The sequence below is a fragment of the Notothenia rossii genome (genome assembly GCF_949606895.1).
Source record: "Notothenia rossii genome assembly, chromosome: 6".
NCBI classification, from domain to species: Eukaryota; Metazoa; Chordata; class Actinopteri; order Perciformes; family Nototheniidae; genus Notothenia; species Notothenia rossii.
This window is the reverse complement of record NC_136909.1, coordinates 23598530-23619173: the sequence shown is the minus strand read 5'-3', so window position 1 is coordinate 23619173 and position 20644 is coordinate 23598530. Positions and strand designations below refer to the sequence as shown.

At 40.4% G+C, this 20644-nt stretch overlaps 3 protein-coding genes across 5 annotated transcripts in view; 2 read left to right on the top strand and 1 right to left on the bottom strand.

The window, feature by feature from the left end:
• Positions 1 to 1834: 1834 nt before the first annotated feature.
• On the top strand, positions 1835 to 6076 carry LOC307045175 (phospholipid phosphatase 1-like). The gene is made up of 6 exons (XM_079690706.1): positions 1835 to 2271; positions 3662 to 3813; positions 3902 to 4182; positions 4414 to 4471; positions 4667 to 4843; positions 5204 to 6076. The coding sequence occupies exons 1-6, from the start codon at positions 2214 to 2216 to the stop codon at positions 5324 to 5326; spliced, it is 849 nt and encodes a 282-aa protein (XP_079546832.1). The 5' UTR covers positions 1835 to 2213; the 3' UTR covers positions 5327 to 6076.
• A 2369-nt stretch (positions 6077 to 8445) lies between these two features.
• On the bottom strand, positions 8446 to 12912 carry LOC307044116 (ATP synthase subunit alpha, mitochondrial). The gene is made up of 11 exons (XM_079689166.1): positions 12756 to 12912; positions 12211 to 12286; positions 11473 to 11642; positions 10984 to 11157; positions 10712 to 10878; positions 10281 to 10581; positions 9867 to 10091; positions 9663 to 9770; positions 9382 to 9526; positions 9113 to 9263; positions 8446 to 9030 (listed from the first exon to the last, which is right to left on the bottom strand). The coding sequence occupies exons 1-11, from the start codon at positions 12813 to 12815 to the stop codon at positions 8952 to 8954; spliced, it is 1656 nt and encodes a 551-aa protein (XP_079545292.1). The 5' UTR covers positions 12816 to 12912; the 3' UTR covers positions 8446 to 8951.
• A 1138-nt stretch (positions 12913 to 14050) lies between these two features.
• The window catches only part of ark2cb (arkadia (RNF111) C-terminal like ring finger ubiquitin ligase 2Cb), a 14251-nt gene continuing 7657 nt past the window's right edge, over positions 14051 to 20644 (top strand). Inside the window, exons 1-4 of one of the 3 annotated variants that reach the window (XM_079688880.1) lie at positions 14051 to 14411; positions 17888 to 17905; positions 18033 to 18354; positions 19960 to 20088. In XM_079688880.1, coding sequence (XP_079545006.1) covers positions 14351 to 14411; positions 17888 to 17905; positions 18033 to 18354; positions 19960 to 20088 — 530 coding nt within the window. In that variant the 5' untranslated portion in view covers positions 14051 to 14350. The remainder of the gene's footprint in view (positions 14412 to 17887; positions 17906 to 18032; positions 18355 to 19959; positions 20089 to 20644) is intronic. The other 2 variants (XM_079688879.1, XM_079688881.1) reach the window with 2 other exon arrangements.

Below are 20644 nucleotides of genomic sequence, written 5' to 3'. Positions count from 1 at the left end.
AGATACCACCTAAACTGTATAAGAGACACGCTGGGAATTCGTTCACAGTATTCTCACAGCTAATTATTGTTGGTGCATTATGAGGAGAAAGTTAACTGTCTTCTATTAATAGTGAAACAAGAGTCACCTCATTACCTCGTGCAGAGAGGAGGAGCAACTCTGTATCGGCCGACGGCTGCGTAAAGTCAATGCTGGCACGCGATAGGCCCGAAACTCCTATTACCACTTCCATGTCCTGTGCTGCATTCAGGTACACAGCTGAAATGTCACACTAAATCTGCCAATTGCGATAACTTTATTCACAAGAGACCAGACATTAAATTAAGTACTGCACTTCACTCCAATTTTTAAGCAATTGTTGGTCAACTTTACCTAATGATTGCCAATTGGTGATAGTCTATTTACAAAATGAGCAGGCTACTTTTTCTTTATTTTAAAGTATATTGGGAGTATTTTCTACAATTTCCCTCAACGTTACATGTAGAGATTTAAAGGCCCAGATACACCGGCCAGTCACCTGAGAAGTCGCCGACGCCGACACCGACTGTTGCGTCGCCGGACTCTCCTGCGTATTTGCCGACTTCGCGCACTGGAACACACCGCAAATCCGAGCCGAGCATGTATGAACTGCGTATGCGTGAGTGGCAATAACTCTCCTTACCAGCAGGCGGCGGTAGTGTGTATTCATCATTCAAAAGAGGCAACAACCGGAAGACAGAGAAGAAGAACAGACTCCGTGATATAAACAAATAACAAATAGCGTTTTTCTTTCCATTTTCGCTCTCGTCCATTGAAAACATGAACGAACAGGAGCTCTATAAACCGATGAGGTGAAATAGCCGTCCGTGTGTGTTCGGTCTTCCATTTTAAATCATTTGTTTACCTCCCTCACTTCCGTTAACGCTTCTCATGCACTGATTCGCTAGCTGAACAGCCAATCGGTGTTATCCCTTTGTCCGACTTCCGGTGGTGTTCCCGACGCCGATTCATCGGCAAGAAAAGGCGTCAGGTCGGCAGAAAAGACCCGACGGTGCGGCGCACACCACTCCGAATAGGGCGTGCCCACGCTCTTGTTCGGCCCGACTCCCATTTACTGCCGATTTCGATTTACTTCCAGCTCTGGCTACATCGAAGTGTTTATTGTTATTATTAAAAAATGCAAACCAAGAGAATTCAGTATGATTTCGATAAATGTCAACTTTTAGTGAAACATTTATAGAATTGAAACACAGGTTACATTGAAATACATTACAGTCCAATAATTAAAAATACTGATTCGCCAAAAGCATGCCTGAGCCCAGGGGAGCAGGTGAGATTTTTTAAATGGGGGCGAAGAAACTGAGAGGATTTTTTTTCACGATATTTACTTAGTATTTGTTTTACTATGTGTTTTACAATCATAAGTAACATGAACCCCTGGGTGGGCACATCGGAATGATCTGAGATTATTTAATTACAACGATCATGTGAATAAATATATATATTTAAAAAAATGATAACAAAAAAAATAGAAATAAATATTTTGTAATGTATATATTTAAATGGGGGATCAGTGTCCCTATGAAATGGGGCAATATCTTCGCCCCTGGCTGAGCCCCACATCCTTATTCATTATTATAATTACACATTTAATTTAGTTGTGTGGGTTTGTATTTATATGTGCGTGCTATAGAAATCAGTGGCTTTTGAGCGATATCAGTAAACGTTTATACATAATTATTGTGAGAGAATGCACATTTATCACCAAACTCTCCCCGCCCACGCAACGTCACAACAAACCAGCTCAGAGATTTCCGACTGTACGTGAAGGCAGCATTAATCTCAGCTGTAGATGCGCTCCTCCTGCTGCCCTTCCGGCAGTGTGTCTGTGGGCAGGACGGTGTAATGAGCTGAAGAATCCCCAGTGTGTTATCATCATGTGTGAGCATTTCGGAGGGTGAGCAGCTATTCATGCTGTGTGGTGGTTTTAGATTAGATCTAGATTTTAGATCTGTGTTTTTTGTTACATGTTTTGAATTCCCCGTATTTGTAGCTCCTCGGACAGTCAAACAGGAGTTTCGTGGTAGCACAATGACACTTTTATAATTTTGTACTGGAGCAGCGAGAAATGTGTGGCAGAAAGGCTGCCTCTAGTGTCGTCTAAAAGCATCCGGCAGAGTCGGGAGCGGACATTTTTTACAGAAGCGAAGAGTAGGCCTACCGGGAGACGCAACATGTTTGAAGGAGCAGGGATCCCTCTCATCGGGATGGACATTGCCTGTCTGATCCTCGGTATGTACATCTAACCTGTATCCCGTCTGCTAAACCGGTCCTTTAATCCGTGTAATCATCAATAAATGCTTTACAAGGAGTGTGTTTAAGCAAGTCAATTGATTTACATACACGTCATGTAGTAGACACACTGTGAGACTGGAAGTCAGGAAGATGGAAAAAAGGCAACAAAGTCCCACACTGTGTGTGTGTTTTCTTAAAGCCAGGCTATATTTTTAGCTCTGTGTTTGTAATGCAATCATAGCACAGAGACAAGCTGCAGGGCTGCTAAATGTCACTGACCAATCTGCAAACAAATAAGTTGAATAAACCTTTTGTCTGTTGATATGCCATATGTAGCCTATTTGATAAAGATAGACGTTTACACAGACATACACGCACACACGGGCACTTTGCTTAGTCAGTGTCCTCTGTCCTGCTGACTGTGCACTAATCATCACATTTAGTTTTGGAGCTGGCAGCAACAATCAAACCGCAAGGTGTAAACTTTTATTTCCAATGGAATGTCGTTCTGTCCAAAGTCTTCATTTATGTCTAGTTAATTCCTAGTTAAAGTCCTTTTGTTTAAGTTTTATAAACTCTGATTTGTAAGGGAAATATGCATTTAAAAGGAGAAAAAGTAGAAACACAACAAAATAGAAAAGTAAAGGTAGAAACACCACAAAATAGAAAAGTAAAAGTTGTGCATTCAAAATTACTTAAATATTACTCCCAGTTAGTTTCTAAAGCAAAACAGATACATCCATTATGCCCCCGTTAAATTGTTGCTTATAATGTAGGCCTATATAATAATATGGGTTTATTACCAATAATGCATCACTATTATGCAACATTTTACTTTTGTAGTACGTCAAATGTTTTTCCACTACTAGCCTACATATTGTTTTTTGTGGTTTAACCTAACATTTAACCACAATTTATGTTTACATTCATACTAAGCCTATTTACACAGTAATTCAATAATAAAATAAAGGTAGTGGAGTAAATCAGAGCAAATCAAAGCATGTTCATTTTGTTCGGCTGGTTTTTCACCAATAACTAACGACATAATTCCTAGCATATGATTTTTGCAAGATTTCTCTGTTGTAATTGGAGGCCTCAAGCGGTGTAATTTAGTTTTTGTGCAACTCCAACAGGGTGATTTTCCTTTCTTGCAGCTAAATGAAAGCCACAAGAATCATAAGCACAAAGGGGAACTCCTGTGTCATGGCATCACATCACGTTTCCTGTGATTAAATCTTAAATTGTTAGCATTTCGTAATAGTAGCTGTGGCTATAGTAGCTGTGGCTGTGGAGTTCTCTCTGCTTGTATATTTGGATGCTATGAGATGTTAAAAGTTGACAATGAGGTAGAATTTGTACTCACTATCTGCCTCCTTCTTTTTCACAGTTGGCCTTCCATTTTTTATCCTGACCCCTCAACACAACCCTTTTAAAAGGGGTTTCTTCTGTAACGATGAGTCCATCAGATACCCTCTTAAAGAGGATACCATCTCCTACCAGCTGCTGGGAGGAGTCATGATCCCCTTCACTCTTATCGTGGTGAGTCAACAAACGTCTTCTTCCTTAAGATCTCGGATCTTGACATGTCAATTGTTATGGTGAGTCATTGTTTTTTCTTCTTCCGCAGATCGTCTGTGGCGAGTGCCTTTCTGTTTACATGTCCCGCATCAAGAACCAGTCTTTGGGGACTAAGTATGTGGCGTGTGTGTATAAAGCTGTTGGGAGCTACGTGTTTGGAGCTGCTGCGAGCCAGTCTCTGACAGACATCGCAAAGTACTCCATCGGCCGCCTTCGGCCATACTTCCTGGCTGTGTGCAAACCAAACTGGAATAACATTAACTGCAAACCTGGGGGATACATTGAGAACTTCACCTGCACTGGAGAAACAGTTCTGGTAGATGAAGCCAGGTAATGTAATGAAGACTATACAAGTATTGTTTTCCCAGTCCTAGTTGTGCTTCTTGAAACTAATAAACTTGTTTTGATATGTACACTTAAAAGAGGTCCCCCTTAATCTTCTTCTTCATTTATATTATAACAGTGCTGATTTTGATCATTATTATGAATTAATGAAAAGTCACTTGATTATTGCAATGTTTCGTAATTTCATTTAGTTTCTCTTCTGTTTTCCTTTTGTAGACTGTCCTTCTTCTCAGGTCATTCATCCTTCTCTATGTACTGCATGCTGTTCCTTGTAGTAAGTACATCTATTCTACTTCAAAACACTTTTTTTGTCTAAATGTGACTTACATTTAAATGCTAAATAACTTTTTTTCACATAATTCTCTTCAGCAAATGCGTTAGCTGCCAACACCTTTGTAAATATGGGTTTGGCCATATTTGACCCCACACTTTTTTTTGTTGCTATTCTTATATTGTGTCTGTTCTGTAGCTGTATGTTCAAGCCAGACTGAGGTCAGAATGGTCGAGGCTTCTGCGTCCCACCATCCAATTCTTCCTGATTTCCACTGCTGTGTATGTGGGTCTGTCCCGGGTGTCGGACTACAAACATCACTGGAGTGATGTGTTTGCTGGCCTCCTGCAGGGAGGGGTAGTGGCTACTCTCACAGTAAGTCTCATCTAATCATTACATATGCAAGTGAAAACACTGTGTTGGATAATTGGGAAAGCACCGTTTAGAAAAAGCGTGTTGGCCATGTTTGAATTCAAAAAGAGGTTAATGGTTTGAACTTGCAGTTTTTTTACTTTTGTTTTCCCTTTTAGGTTTTATAAATCATCTTAAAACACAGTGAATAAATGTGTCCTAAACTGTAAATACTATGTCAGCATTTTCCAACTGTTTATTGAAGTTATAGGATACAAGAAGATGGCTGATCTACTTTAATGATGTCATATATTTTCTCTTTGCAATTACGACCGAAGCTATAACAAAATAATGAGTTTGAATCATGCTGCATGTTTTCTGCAGGTGGTCTGCGTGTCTAATTTCTTTGAACAGCCTGTGGGCCCGGTGGTGTGCCAGGAGGAAGAAGCCACACACACCAGTTTACAGGAATACCCTGCTAATGGAAACCACTATGGCAGCACTTAGTGACTGAGGCCTCAAAAGACAATACTCTATGTGGCCTTTATTCCTTGAAATGATCACTGAGGTTCGACATTGGATCAGTAAACTGCAAGCGTTTGATGTTCACTGCTGGTTTCTGTGCATTTCACAAACACAGTTTATCTGTGGAGCCCACACTGCAGGCTCTAGCTGCTTCTTTCAGTGTGGTCTTTAAACTTTGCAAAGTGCACGAGAGCGGACAGCTCTTGCACTTTACTAAAAGTAGCAAACTTTCTGCCGAGTTTTGGGGTAAATCAAACGTAAAACAGTTGAATGACAAAACAAAATACAGCATGTTGGGTTTATTTTAGAGAAGGTGACTTTTTACAGTGTGAGCTTGTATGAAATGTGGTTTCTAGCATCTGATGTAGCCATCATGAATGAATGAAATTCTTTTTGCCCAGAATATAATGAGTGTCTGTGTGCGCTCTGCAAGCAGGCTTGTAGGGGTCTGGCACCTTTTGAACAAGAAAACCTGGATTGTCAACTCCAGGAACTGGACTCAGAAATAATATATATTTTATGTTGATTTTGGCCTTAGTCAGATTGCTGCTACCTGCTGTCATGTCCCTTCCCTAATGTTATTTCATGTTAAAAAAAAATACAATGCATTGGTTTTTTAAAAGTTTGTATGAAGATGGTTTTATGTTTTGTCCACATAGACACTTCAAACTGTTTTGTTAAAAGCAGAACTGTGGAAAATGTTTGAAAAAATAAAGAGAGCTTTGTTTTGCTTATTTGTTACAAAGAAGATTACTGTTGTGTCTGTAGAAAAAGCAAATGCTATATAATACAAGTGAATTAAGCCTTGGACAATGTACAACTGACTTTAAGGATGGCCTTACTTGCTACTGCAGAATAGCTGACTGTTGTTTTTCTAGTAACTGCAGACTGCAAATATGTGGTTCATTAACCAAATGAAGAAGTGGAAGGAACAAAACACTGCTTTGGGTGAGGAGTTTGTAGACAGACAACAGAAAACACATGCATGCAAATAAGCCTCTTCTGTTGCCATGAAAAATAACATGTTTCTGTTCCAAGTGGTATCATGTATAGGTGGTTAAGCACTACATCCTCACCCACTACTGTCTGAGTTGAGGATCCGCTTTAGAGTTTAAATCCTATTACAGTGACTGAGAGAACTAGGTTTGGTTAAGCACATAGTGACAGCAATAAACACACACTCATGAATCTCAACTTAAGTCTATAGGCTGATTATGTTTCAGCAGGGCAGTTAAGATTCTTCTGCTCAGTGTGTGTAGATGCACAGCCTTGCCTTGAGATAAGCACATTTTCAAAACGGGTTGACAGAAAAAGGATTTAAGTATTTACTGGAATCAATGTCAAACAGTACTGAACAACTAATATGATAACTGTGATGTATACAAATATCACAATGTGAAATATGCTAACAAAAACCGGATTCACAAGTTGAAAGACTAGTAGCTCTCAATTAAAATATGATCCCTGATGAAGTCTAAACACTGAATCAGCATTAAAACTGGGTTCATTTCATATCAGTCATATAAATCAACAATGACAAAACAGCTACCATAGTGCATTAGCAACAGAGTATACTACAAGGGTATTAGTAGATATAATATCAGACAAAATAGGCTTTGTTTCAATGTTGTCTCATGTTGTCTTCTTAGTTCAGTTCCTGATAAAGCGTCAGTTATTCTAAACGGACTATTCAGGAATAATGACAGGCACGTCATTTTTTAGGAATATGTGCATGTAGGATTTTCCCTTAAAGATTTGTCTCCTTTTATTGACTAAACTCCTGACCCTACCCTATCGAGAAAATTAGATTTAAAGGATAGACAGCACTACTGTATTAGGCTACTATCTAGATTATATGTATGTGCAACACATACAAATAACTGAGAAGTGATGTTAAAATAAGGGCACAATGCTGGGGACATTTCCTGGGGAGATGGCAAAAAAAGCCATTTAAATGCAATATATTCCTAGAAGTGAATTTGAAGACTCCTGCATATCATTAAGTATTTTTCATGGGTAGTATATCCCCGACTTTAAATCTGCTTGTCTACTGAAACTGACCATGTTGCTGTAGATAACTACCACCTCCCCCACATCTAAAATGTGACCGTACATGTTGTCTCTGCGTCCAAAGAGCTCTCTCCTGTTGTCACGCTGACCTCGACAATAGTCTTTATTGAATGCAGCCCTATTCACTCACATGTCACATGTCTCACTTTATCTTGCCAGGCAGTGATGCCACTGGAGAAACAAGCCACTCATAATGCTCACTACACTTATATAGTAAGTAATAGTCTTTAAAAGGCATGGCACTGAAACATTATCAATTGATTTTCCTCCTAAAAACACTTACTTAACCAGCCATATTCTCTTGAGATAATGAATACTCAAATCAGCTCACACTACAGGATCCTAGGAACAGTATCAATTGTTCACAAAAGAAGACAAAGAGCATGTCTAATATTGTTCAACACAAAGGCTGCCTGAGAGACAAGAGCACCGCACATCATCCCTCATGAGAAATGACCATGGCAACCAGTTTGTTTTGATGAGAAGATTTAACAAAACTTAAAGGATTCTTATTTTATCTGAAAAAATTGGTACAGTGGTGGATTAACGTTTTAAATAAGGTGACAAATTTACTCAAGTCAACTAAGATTATTTCTACAGCCTTTGAAGCAAAAGGAGCATTAATGATTAAGGATTCATTTTTATTATATTATTTAATGTCTTCATAACAGGAGAGATAGAGAGCTAAAGGGATCGAGAAGGGACTAAATGGCACTGCTACATCCTCCTGCTGTGATATGTGATCAATGTTGGTAAAATTAACATCCTTTTCAAAATAATCAACTGAAAACTTTCAACTGGAGCCAAATGCAGTCATCCTTCTGTCACTCATGTTATAATAATCTTTGGTAAGAGGCAGATACTATTGTCTCTTCTGTGTAGCTCAGTCTGCTTTTAGGAATTTACAGCCATCTACTGGTGAAGATATGAAGGTCACATATTTGAAGGACCAGACAAATCTATTCTCACTGTAGTCACTTTAAAAATTTGTTGTCGGGAGGACAGTCTCACAAGATTTCACACAGGACAGATTTGATGTGTGACAGCGTCACTGAATTTATTACCATAGTAACAAACATTTCACCCAGTTTAGAAACGGGGATTACAGTCCTTTCTTCCTCTGAAAACAGTGAGGAGCAAAACAAACACTTGTCAAGTTTAAACACTAATTTTCCCAGTTAAATATTATGCTCTTGTGAACAACTTATTACAGTAAAGACGAGTTCAAGATGATGGCATGTAGATAAATATGCATATTACCTTTGTTTTGGTACACTGAAATACTCCGAAATAAATCAGATAACACCTTTGACGTGTTATTGATTAGACTTACTCTTCTGCCCCTTGTGGAATCTGCTCTCAGGAATCCGACCTACATACTAGACTTACTGCAGTTAAGTGCACAATCAGAAGAATTTTACACCTCGGGAGGATTGTAAAATTTTATTTGGAGAAATCTGTACATGGAGGTTTTGGCCTTCAGTGTGTTCACATATATAAGCGAAGTGGGGACACAGATAAAGAGAAGTGCTATCCTTTACTCAAAACTGGACAGGAAGTTGAGGACAACCTTCTTCAGTTTAGCATCTGATCCTTCTGAGATCTGGCCGTCAACCCTGAAACAGACAACAGATCACGTCAAAAATCCAAACTTTCAAAATGTTACTTGAAACATTTTGTGGCTGTGAAATGTCTTACTTGATTGCGCTGAGCAGATCCTGGTGCTGACTGAGGACGTGCTGGAGGAAAGCCTTCTCGAACCTTGTGATCTTGCTGGGCTCCATTTTGTCCAGGTATCCTCTGACACCAGCGTAGATGACTGTGACCTGCTCCTCAATGGCCATGGGACCTGGAGAAAGTGGAGGAGACAGTTTATTATTGCATTTAAAAAAAAAAAGACATACCAGCGCAGCATTTCTTTTATACTTCTTGGAAAGCAGGAATTCTAAAAAGACATAGACACTCACAGTACTGTCCCTGCTTGAGCAGTTCAGTGAGCCTGACACCCCTGTTCAGCAGCTGCTGTGTGGTAGCGTCCAGGTCAGAGCCGAACTGGGCGAAAGCAGCCACCTCACGATACTGAGCCAGCTCCAGCTTCATGGTACCGGCCACCTACAGAGAAGAAATACCATTATAAATATCGCAGGAGACGAAATGCAGGAATTGTTTTTATAAAACTGTAAACAGGAAATGTAGGTTCATGATAACGCAATGTCTGAATTAAAAAAAACTTAAATCCAGATGTTACCTGCTTCATGGCTTTGGTCTGGGCAGCAGAGCCTACTCTGGACACAGACAGACCCACGTTGATAGCTGGGCGGATACCCTTGTAGAACAGCTCAGTCTCCAAGAAGATCTACATATAACAGATAAGGATATTACAATTTAACAGCGTTATTACGAAGAATGTGGAAATACCCAACCAAAACATGAATGACAGTTTTAGACATACCTGTCCGTCTGTGATGGAGATGACGTTGGTGGGGATGTAGGCAGACACATCGCCGGCCTGGGTCTCGATGACGGGCAGGGCAGTGAGGGAGCCACCACCGAAGTTGTCGTTCATCTTGGCTGCTCTTTCAAGCAGACGGGAGTGCAGGTAGAACACATCACCAGGGTAGGCCTCACGACCGGGGGGGCGACGCAGCAGCAGTGACATTTGCCGGTAGGCAACAGCCTGAGAGGAGGGGGAGAAGACGTTTAACACGACTGCATGAATACTGCCTCGATTTCTTTATTAATATCGATGGATCATTTTTCCAAATGCTAATGGAAGCTTAGAGAAAAAAAAAAAAAAAAAAAGGCTGTCATTTTCCAGTTATGACAGTTTTACAAAATCAGACATATTTTCTTCCTCTGTCCTCACCTGCTTGGACAGATCATCATAGATGATCAGGGCGTGCTTGCCGCTGTCTCTGAAGAACTCTCCCATGGAGCAGCCAGAGTATGGGGCCAGGTACTGCAGAGGAGCAGCATCAGAGGCGGTGGCAGAGACCACGATGGTGTACTTCATGGCATCGGCATCAGTCAGCCTCTTCACCAGCTGAGCCACAGTGGACCTCTTCTGTCCGATGGCAACGTAGATGCAGTATAGCTTCTTCTTCTCGTCAGTTCCTTCGTTGAAACGCCTCTGGTTGATGATTGTGTCGACAGCAATGGCAGTTTTGCTGAGGAACAGAGATGGATTTAAAGAGCATACTCACTGATGTTACATTGAACCCAAGTCATAAGCGCCCATTAATCCAGGGAAAAGTTGTGGGTCAAGTTACAAAGATAATAGTCTTTTGATGTATTTACCCAGTCTGCCTGTCACCAATGATCAGCTCACGCTGGCCTCTGCCGATGGGCACCAGGCTGTCCACAGCCTTGATTCCAGTCTGCATGGGCTCCCTCACAGAGATACGGGGGATGATACCAGGGGCCTTCAGACCCACACGCCTACGGATACTGGAGCCCAGGGGACCCTGAAAAATAATAATATTTTGTAAAAACATTGTTACTTTTTATATGCATTATAACTTCAGTCATATTATACAACTTCTACTCTAAGAAAAGACAAGTCAAGTGACCTTTCCATCAATAGCGTTTCCCAGAGCGTCCACCACACGGCCGAGCAGCTCCGCCCCAACAGGGACATCCACGATGGCACCAGTCCTCTTCACAATGTCACCCTCCTTGATCAGCTTGTCGTTACCGAACACCACAACACCAACGTTGTCGGGCTCCAAGTTCAGAGACATGCCCTGCAAGAAAATAAAATATATATTTTACATTCTACCAGAATAATTGTTTTACAGTGGTTGCTTAGAGTTACATAAATATATGAAAAAAATGTATAAACAAAGCAAAACTGATCATTTAGGATTGGGTTTGATGGCATTGAAACATTAATGTAAGGAAAAAGTACACAATGTTCTTTCTGTTTTGTCAATTCAAGATAACCACTGTGTGGAAATAAACTTCTATAAATACAATAAGTTAACACTTCATGTGATTTTGAAAAGTGCATTTTTCCTGGAAAATAAATAAAGAATTATATATTCTCCTTTAAAACAAACCTTCAGCCCAGAGGAGAACTCCACCATCTCTTCTGCCTGGACATTCCTCAGTCCGTAAACTCTGGCAATACCGTCACCGATGGACAGCACGCGGCCGGTCTCCTCCAGGTCAGCAGAGGTGTCAGCTCCCAAGATTTTCTCCTCCAGGATTGAGGACACCTCGGCTGTGCCTGTGAACAAAACATGTTTATTGCTTGGCCACCATAAAAATATGTGATGTAATTATTGTAACAATTATGCAACATAGTCTTGGATTATGCCAGATATATTCAATAAAAAATAAAAAAACCTTGATTGAATGTCAAAGATGTGACAGCTGTGATTTTAGTCAGTGTCTCTTCCATTCAAAGGTTATTTAAAAACATTACCCAAATTACCTCATTTTCCAGCAAACTATAAACTGTACACAATAAATGAATGAATAATAGTGAACTTGATGTCCAATAACTTGAAATAAACATGAAATGTGCCATTTATCATTTCCAAAGAAATGTTAATGCAGTCTGTTATTATTTTATTCCTCGGTGCATGTGTTTTGTATGTATTGTGTATAAGCCTACTATGGCCTACGTTATCCTCAAGACTTTAAAAAAAAGCATATGTTTGTCCTGTTAATATGACAGCAATTAAAAGTCAAGCTCTGCAAACACAGTATCACCATTGACCTTCATAAAGTACCTTTAGGAGCTGACCTACAGTGTGGAAGCTAACGTTTCTGTCATGTTGTTTTTAGCTCACCTGTCTTCTGCAGCCATGGTCTGTGTGTGTGGAGGTGGTTGACCCCAACGCAGGCGACGGGGAGAGCCTTGGACACCTAATGTAACGACACACGGTTTGGATAAAGCGTTAATTTCAAATACAAGTTCAAAGATGCAGCAGCGACAGTTACAATGGGCACTTTAAAAGCTTGGCTAGTGCAGATCTGTGCAGCGGAGTACATGCGCTGTCAGGCTTCCTGACCTTCAAAGCGTGGCTGAATGAGCCGTTAGCTGGCAGCTAGCATTAGCTTAAGTGCTAACTTTAGCACCGCTTGCTGCAGGACGGGGACTGTCGTTTCACAAGGGCAACTCCAACAAACATATGAAATACACAATTTTCGAGGTTGTTAACGCGGATTACTGCTCAGGAGCGCTTATTAGCATGTAAAGCAACATTGTTAAGTCGATGACAAGTTAGCTAGCGGCCTTAACATTAACATTACCCTTCACGCCCGCAGTCTTCACACTAATATAAAACAAAACTGCTGCAACATCAGATGTGGGTTGTATAGTTCAAATACTTACAAATCCAGACCTTCTGGGCAAGGTCCTGGCCAAAGCTGCTGCAACTCTCACGGATAACATTTTGTCCTGTTGCTAATGACCTGTCCTCCACCACTAGCGGCTGCGACCTGGCTGAGTGAATGTAATGGCTGAATGAACTCTTCTTCTATTTATGTGACACTGACGTTACATTTCCTGCGTAATAGCTCAACCCTGCCCCTGCCGTCAGGGAGCAGGTACTGCTGCTATGTTTATCCCCAAAACTTTATTAATGACAAACCTGTCCGACTTTGTTTCATAACCTTATCTTTGTTTGTCAAGGCAAGTACCAGAAGTGGAAAATAACTCAGATAATTTACTTAAGTACAGTAGCAACACCACTGTGTAAAAATACTCTGTAAAGGAAAAGTACTGCATTTAAAAACACAAGTAAAAATATAGAAATATAAATAGTAACTAACCTTTAAAGCTTTCATTTTGTAACCTAGTAAAAGGATTACCTGAAATGATTAGAATATGCGATGTAATAAGGGTATAGGTGGGCCTGTAATAAGCTTAACTTCATCCCTATCGTACTACCATTTGTCACTACTACCATCATAAATATTCAAATACTAAAGCCTCCACTTAAGTCTATATGTCAAATGAACATTCAACAGCTGTAATGTTAATGTTGAGTTATTTTATTTAAAAAACTTTGTAAATTAGCATATAAGCATTTTGCATTTGAGCAATAATATAATTCAATTTACAAGATAAAATTGTTTGTCCTCAAAAAAAAAGAAGAGAAAAATACAACAAGTAATACATGTAGGCAATATAAATAACCATAATAAATCCAACAGGGAATTATCTAGTGACTGAACATGGACATTGTAGATGGACATTTGGACATGGACATAATAAAATGAAAGCATTCGAAAAATCCTGGTTTAAATTAAGTCCTGATTTATATTTTTGAGCTCCCCTTATATTATTTGTGATGCATTTGAACGGGTAAAATACAAATATGTTTCATTGATTAGTTATTATCAAGGACATTCTTCAGACCAAAATGCCTAATTTTGTGATTTAAGCTTCCTAATGTGGAATTAATTAAATGTGAGTGCAGATTATGATGCCTTACTATAACGTATATTTAATGTGTGCATACTTCAGATCATGCCTAATAACCACATACTGTATAAACTAATAACCTTGGTAAATATTGGTAAGTACTTTCCCAGCAGAAGGTAAAGAGGAATGAAGTTATGCATAATAACAGAAGGCATGTTCAACCTGCTGCAACATACCTCCTAAAAATGTACACTACCATCAAGTATTTTATTTTTATCAGCCTATACTTCAGATCAAGTCTGATGACCAAGGTTAACCGAGAGGTAGCTGCAGCTTTTGTGCGAGGAGCCGCAACATCGCCCTCTTTTGCTCCGGACATAACATGACATGTCTGCTTTTCTGAACGACAACCAACCGAGGCAGACAGTCTTTCGTCGGGTTTGCCTGTGGTGCTAGTAGCCAGCCAGCAACAACCAGCCGCCTGAATGTAGATCCGCATGGGCTACTACTATTCTTTCTCTCCAAAACACCCAGCGGAATCATAAGATAAGGATCCCAGGATGGTCTTAGTGCATGTCGGATATCTGGTTCTTCCTGTATTCGGCTCAGTAAGAAACAGAGGTACGGTATTAATATTCATATCGATCCCAAACATGTGCCCTGTTTATCTTAATATTCACTGCAGCTGTTTGCTAGCTAGCTCGAGTTTAGCCCTTGGGTTAGCTCGTGTTAGCCAGCTTAAAATTAACGGTAACATTATTCGCAAAACGTGCCCGCAACGTAATACTACTTTATTGTAATTTACTTGCATTGAAATAAACCACCGAATAAAGTTGTTTGCCGAGCGTAATTCCGCGTATTTTAAGATAAATACCGCCGCTAAAGATAAGCTAACTGGCTCGTTGGCACAGGCTATGTCCTGGAACGGAAACATTTTTCACAAAGGATTTCACAGACACGGGGCGTGCTGTCGTAAATAGCCCATGTCAAAACTCATTCCCGAATAGACAATCGTGTCAGAAAATGTCAATCTGAGATACATTTTTAGACTTGTGATTTTTATTTCAGTAACATAGTGATGTATAGCTGTTTTCCCTAGGCGCTATCGTGTATTTGCCGTGTAAAAATACCGCAAAATAGACGTAGCCTTTCTAGCCAGTCAGCTTATCTGTGCCTGGATGATGTCATTTGAAGATCATCTGCTTCTGCTAGCGCTCGTCGTTTTTCTACCTGGATTTTAGTCATTATTATTCGTGTTAATTGGTTAATGTACAAATCGATAAATAGGCTATTGTCCGGTCACCGTGGACTTCCTTATCATCAAAATATCAAACGCCTTTTTCATTATTTGGCAATTCAGCAGCTGTTTTGTTTGAAGCTTGCAGAAAGACCCGAGTATGCGGTCGCAGTTAAACAATGGTAAAGCTACAGTGTAACATTAATTTCACAACAGTGGCATCAATGATTTCATTGTGCTTTTATTTCTGTTCTTATTTCCCTGTTTCATAGTATGGAGGCTGGCTCTACATTCTGCATTTATCAGATCTTTGTCGTCCCCCCCATTGTGTAGCTAATGATCATCTGCTGCTGTGTGGTGTGGCGTGGCCTCTGCCTGTTCTCTGCATTTAGCTGTATTGTGAATCCCTTCTTCATTTCCTCTTTCCATCAGAAGACGACATTGGTATTAAAAAGCACCCCCTCCCAAGATGTTTTCAGCCATAGACTTTCTTTGTTAAGCAGACTAAAACAATAGCTAACAACTAGCACAGAGCACCTTTTTTGTCTTTTTCTGTCAAATTGCTGTAGCACTGAGTAAACATTTTAGCTCCTTTTTTAGATATCAGTTGAATGTCATTGTGTACCTCCCATCCAGTCTTGATAGACAACATGCTGTAAATTCCTGTAAAGTGGATACATTTTTGCATGATCTCAAATACGGCACTGCATTGTTGGACACCAGAATTTGGCTCATCTTCCTTCTCTTCACACAAGGTGCAATGTACATGATAAAACTGACCTTTAATTATAAGAAAACACATGCAAATTGGAACCATATGCATGCAATTATTGTTAAAAACCTGCATTCAAGCCAATGCTGTTACGTGATCACTTGAAACGATTGAAGGTACACTGCACCTGCACACAACAACCTGCCATAACTGTCTCCATTTTTGTGTAATCCTTTTTGTTCCCTTTGCAAATTTCAAGCTTTGAATCACACTGAACTGTCAGGGCTGTTTGCCCCTTATAGACAAATGAAACTAAACATTTACATAAGCAAAACATGCTGACTGGTGGTTCATCACTTCCCAATTTTCCCCACTAACATAAGGCCAAAATGCTATCCATTTCACAGGGATGCCTATTTTCCTGCACTGCTAAAGAGATCCTCTATTAGTAATAACGTCTTTATTGTTTGGTTGTGGTCTCTCTTTACCTTTTGTTCTTGTATTAGTACTTTCAATGCATGGTCACATTTATGATTCATAGTTTTTTGTTTTTGTTTTTTCTACATTGACTAGTGAAAATCCAATGTAATCTTTCTGTAGTAAAGATGTACCCTGCTGTACTGAAATCATGTGCTGTAGCCAACACGTCTGCTCATTGGATGCTGCTTTTGTTCTTTTTAACCCTATATGGAGCATGGTGGGCCTTGCCTTCAGTCTATGTTGTTTATTTTTGTTGCATGGATTTATACTATTATTACAAACAAACAAGAAAAAAAACACAAATTCCACATAACTAATATTTTCAATAAAGAATATAGTGTTTTTCCTAACCTTCAGTGTGCTTCTTGCTGATTTCCATTTATTGTCCTCCCTCTCCCTTGTCCCTACCTGCCCCCCTCCACCCCCACCCACCTCCTCTCCCACTGTGACAAAGATAGACAATTTCCACGCTTCCTCCATCACAGGGCCTGAATGAGTCTATCTGCTGTCATTCATGGTGATCGTTTTTCACTGAGACACTTAAAAACGCAGTGTGCTACTTAGAGTGTAGACTTGGGCCTTTGACCCACGACAACAAGGTCATCTCTTGTCTGCCCAGCAACACTGACAACCTGAAAATATAGCTGGAAGGTCATACTGCTTGTCTTCGCTGGGTGTGTTTTAAAATCATACTGCGTTTTTCAAGTGTACTCCTACTAGTAAATGCAATGTAGACTTTGCCTATATCCTCATGATTTAAAACATATTTTTACTGTTTACATCAGAATACTCTGCCTCTTTTTACACTGTTGAAGCTGATTAAATTGTGAAAAACGGTACTGGAATATTAGTGCGCAATTGTAATGTCTAAACTCTTTCAAATTCACTGCTTCGGTTTTTGCCAGATGTATATAACAGAGTGCATTGAAACCTGCTCCTCTGCAAACCTATTATGGCTTTCTTTAACCAGGATTTCTGCAAAAGTTCTAAAAAGCAACATTTGTTATTAATATCTCAGCATTTCCATAATCAAAAAAGTATTTTTGAAACATAAGCACGTTATTAAAACCAGATTGCACCACAGCACAAGTTAGTCTAGTTTTCTGACTGTTCAGTCTCCACAGCAGTCTCTTCACTGCAGCTGCCAAATAGCTGTGGTTGGAGAGAGTTAAAAAAGTATTCAAGCTATTTCCTCTACTCCTGAATGTTCGTATGGGAGAAAAGCAAATACAGCTACACTGGATGTGTAAGACACAAATAACAAGTAGGTTTCAGCTAGGCGCAGATGTATAAAATGTGATTTTATGGTGTGGTATCATTTTAAAGATTGAGAGAATTGTTCTTTACGATTATAAAGATAGTTACCTAGCACCCAGGAGTTTAATATTTCTCATAATGACAGCCAGGTACTAAAGGTTTTACTCAGGGTGCACTGACCCACTGTCGGCTGCAGAATTGACAAGAACCGAGCTGCGTTGAAGACCAAACACTGGTAGATTTCATCTGATCTGATCCAGTTCGCTTGTCTGTGAATCAGAAGACCAGGAGTCGATCCAGAGGTCGGAAATGCAATAAAAGAAAGGAAAGCTTGCGTATTGTGTGCAGGACCCAAAAATGGTTGTCATGTTCATGGTACTTGTGGTAACCATCATTTCCCCACCCCCACAGAAGTATTTTTCACCCTAGGTAAGATGTAGGGCATCATTAACATGCTATATCACACACACACACAGTGACACAACATTTCATCCACAATTAATTCCACCTAATCTCTCCACCCAGGTGCCTGACAACTTCTCCTTATCCTCCACAGGATCGCATTTCAACCGGCAACAGCAGCAGCAGCACAGCCATGCTACCTCTTGCCGGCACTTCCAGTTAGGTCCTCAGGCTCCGCTGCCCATGGACTTCCCCATGCCCCACCCAGGGCAGCCACAGTCAGGCATTAACCCCCACCTGGCCCCTCCTGGCCACCAGCTTGGCCCTCCGCTCCACCCGCCCCTCAACCCCCTGCCCGGCCCCCAGTTCCAGGACATCCCTGCCCCTCCCTTCCTACCTCAGGCATTACACCAGCAATACCTCCTCCAGCAGCAGATCCTCGAGGCCCAGCACCGACACATCCTGCCACCTTCCAGGTATCCACACAGGTTACCAGGGAAATAGCATGACTTAATGGTCACCTATTATGCAAAATCCACCTTTTCATGTATTTTATACATAAACATGTGTCCCCTCTGTGTAAAGAGATTCGGAAAGTTTCAGGAAAAAAGAGTCTCCCTCTTTTTGTCCTGATCCATTTATATAAAAACCTGTCTGAAAATGAGCTGATCAGATTTTGGCCACTTTATGATGTCATAACGATTTTTTGGCTTGTGTAACCATTAGCCAACAACCAACCGAGGTAACCCCCACCTTATCACCTGAATCTCCTCCTAGAGCACCATTTGCCGCTTTCACACCAAGTACTTTGCGGTACTTAGTTCCCGGTACTTAGTTCCGCCGAACTCTTTAGTTCCTGGAGCTGTCCTAGTATATCGCGTTCACACCGGAATAAGTCCCTGAGGGAGGATTACGCAAATGAAGCCGCTGACGTCTCTTCTTCTTCTTCTTCTTCTTCTTCTTCGGGTTTACTGGCAGGCCGCAAACAACTTCACGGCGTATACTGCCATCCGAAGTCCCGGAGTCCCCCGGAGTTGGGGACTGGCTTCAGTAGAAGCTGCTGGTTAGCGTCTTCCGAGTAAATCGCCTGAAGCGCCGACACCTCCTCATCACTCCACTGCTCCCATGTTTTCTGTTGTGTTGCCATAAGTTAGTCTCTCTCAGTTGGTGCGCCGGGCTAATGCTAATAATGCTAATGCGAGCAAATAAAATGGCGGCATCAAAAAACTTTTCTGAGTTTTACGGGGTGTGGTTTGCAATTCGCCCAGCCAATCAGAAATTGGTAGTGTGTCCGACACACACACAAACCTTTTTCTCCCCAGGAAAGTCCCTGCGCTCTAGCAGGAACTATCTGGAGTTGAAAAGGTTGGCGCGATCTAAGTTCTAGTTCCAGATCTTTTTGGTGTGAACGCAAAATCCCAAGAACTATCAGAACTATTCCTGGGAAAAGTACTCCGGTGTGAAAGCGCCTATTGTGTTATTTTTAACCAAATATCTCTCAGAGGGGAGTGGCTCCTTATTTTCATCTAAACTAAAAGACAGAGAATCAGCACTTTTGAAACAGGGCTGAAACAGAGGGGCTTATGGGATGCTGCAATGGGTGATCTGTTTGGTATTTCAAGCCAAACACTTCAGAGACATGTTTTGTATATAACTGAGACCTATAATATATTGATGAAAAACAGTATAATAGGGGACCTTTAAATAAATACAAAAATAATGTTCCTGTTTGCCTCATGCAGAGCAACAGTAAGTAGGCTAATTGATGGGTGAAGAAAAAATAATCCCCTTTCTATTTTGACGTTCAACCAATCGGCAGAAATGCAGCCTCTTAAAATATGGTTATTCTGCTTTTGCTGTCCTATATCCTCATACATTGAATATAATTTGGCTATTAACTGGCATCTCCTTGGAAACTAGGATGGACATATTTCAATGTTTTGGACATTTTAAAGACCAGGAAATTGGTTAATCTTGAAAATACAAATGAATAAATAATGAAATTAATCATTAGTTCAATTCCTAGCCTCACGTTCTTTTCACGAGGATTTTCTGAAATGCTTGGTTGTTTGTCTCGGTAGACGCACCCCAGAGCGAGTTCCTCACCAGCCCCACAGACTGCGGCCCGGCTTTGAGTTTGCTCCGCCTCTCCATGTCCCCCCCCAGCCTGTGGTGCAGCAGCCCCGCTACCTGGCTGAGGGCACAGACTGGTAAGCTCTGATATAGTTTATTTTGTCTTTAGTGGATGAGATTAAAATAATCATTCCTTCAGAGTACAAATTATTACATTTAGATTTCATACTTGTATTACAATTCTTATTGTCACGCAACACATTTTTATTTATTTAATCGTTTATTTGGCAGGGACAATGCACAGTAATGAACACTTAAAATATTCAAATGTATCAAGCGTATTGATTCAATTTGGTGTTCAAAAAGAGCCCAAAACGAATCAACTCCATCTGGTCATTTGCAATAAACTCCATGCACAATAAATGATTACCAAATCCTTTTTTTGTCGGAAATTAAAGCTTTTGCGATGATGTAAGTAGATTTCACACCAGCAAATATTTGACTGAATTATAAATTACTGACTTTTGCACCAATGATGCTCAAAGTTAGACAAGACGTCCTTTTTGGTCAGCTTTTTCTTAGTTTGACTGCACCAGACGACCATCAAATCTGGGTCAAGACCAGATCAAAGGGGTTTAAGACCAAGCGGAGAAAGAGCCTAAGGCAAACCAACTCCTATTAGACAGTTAAATG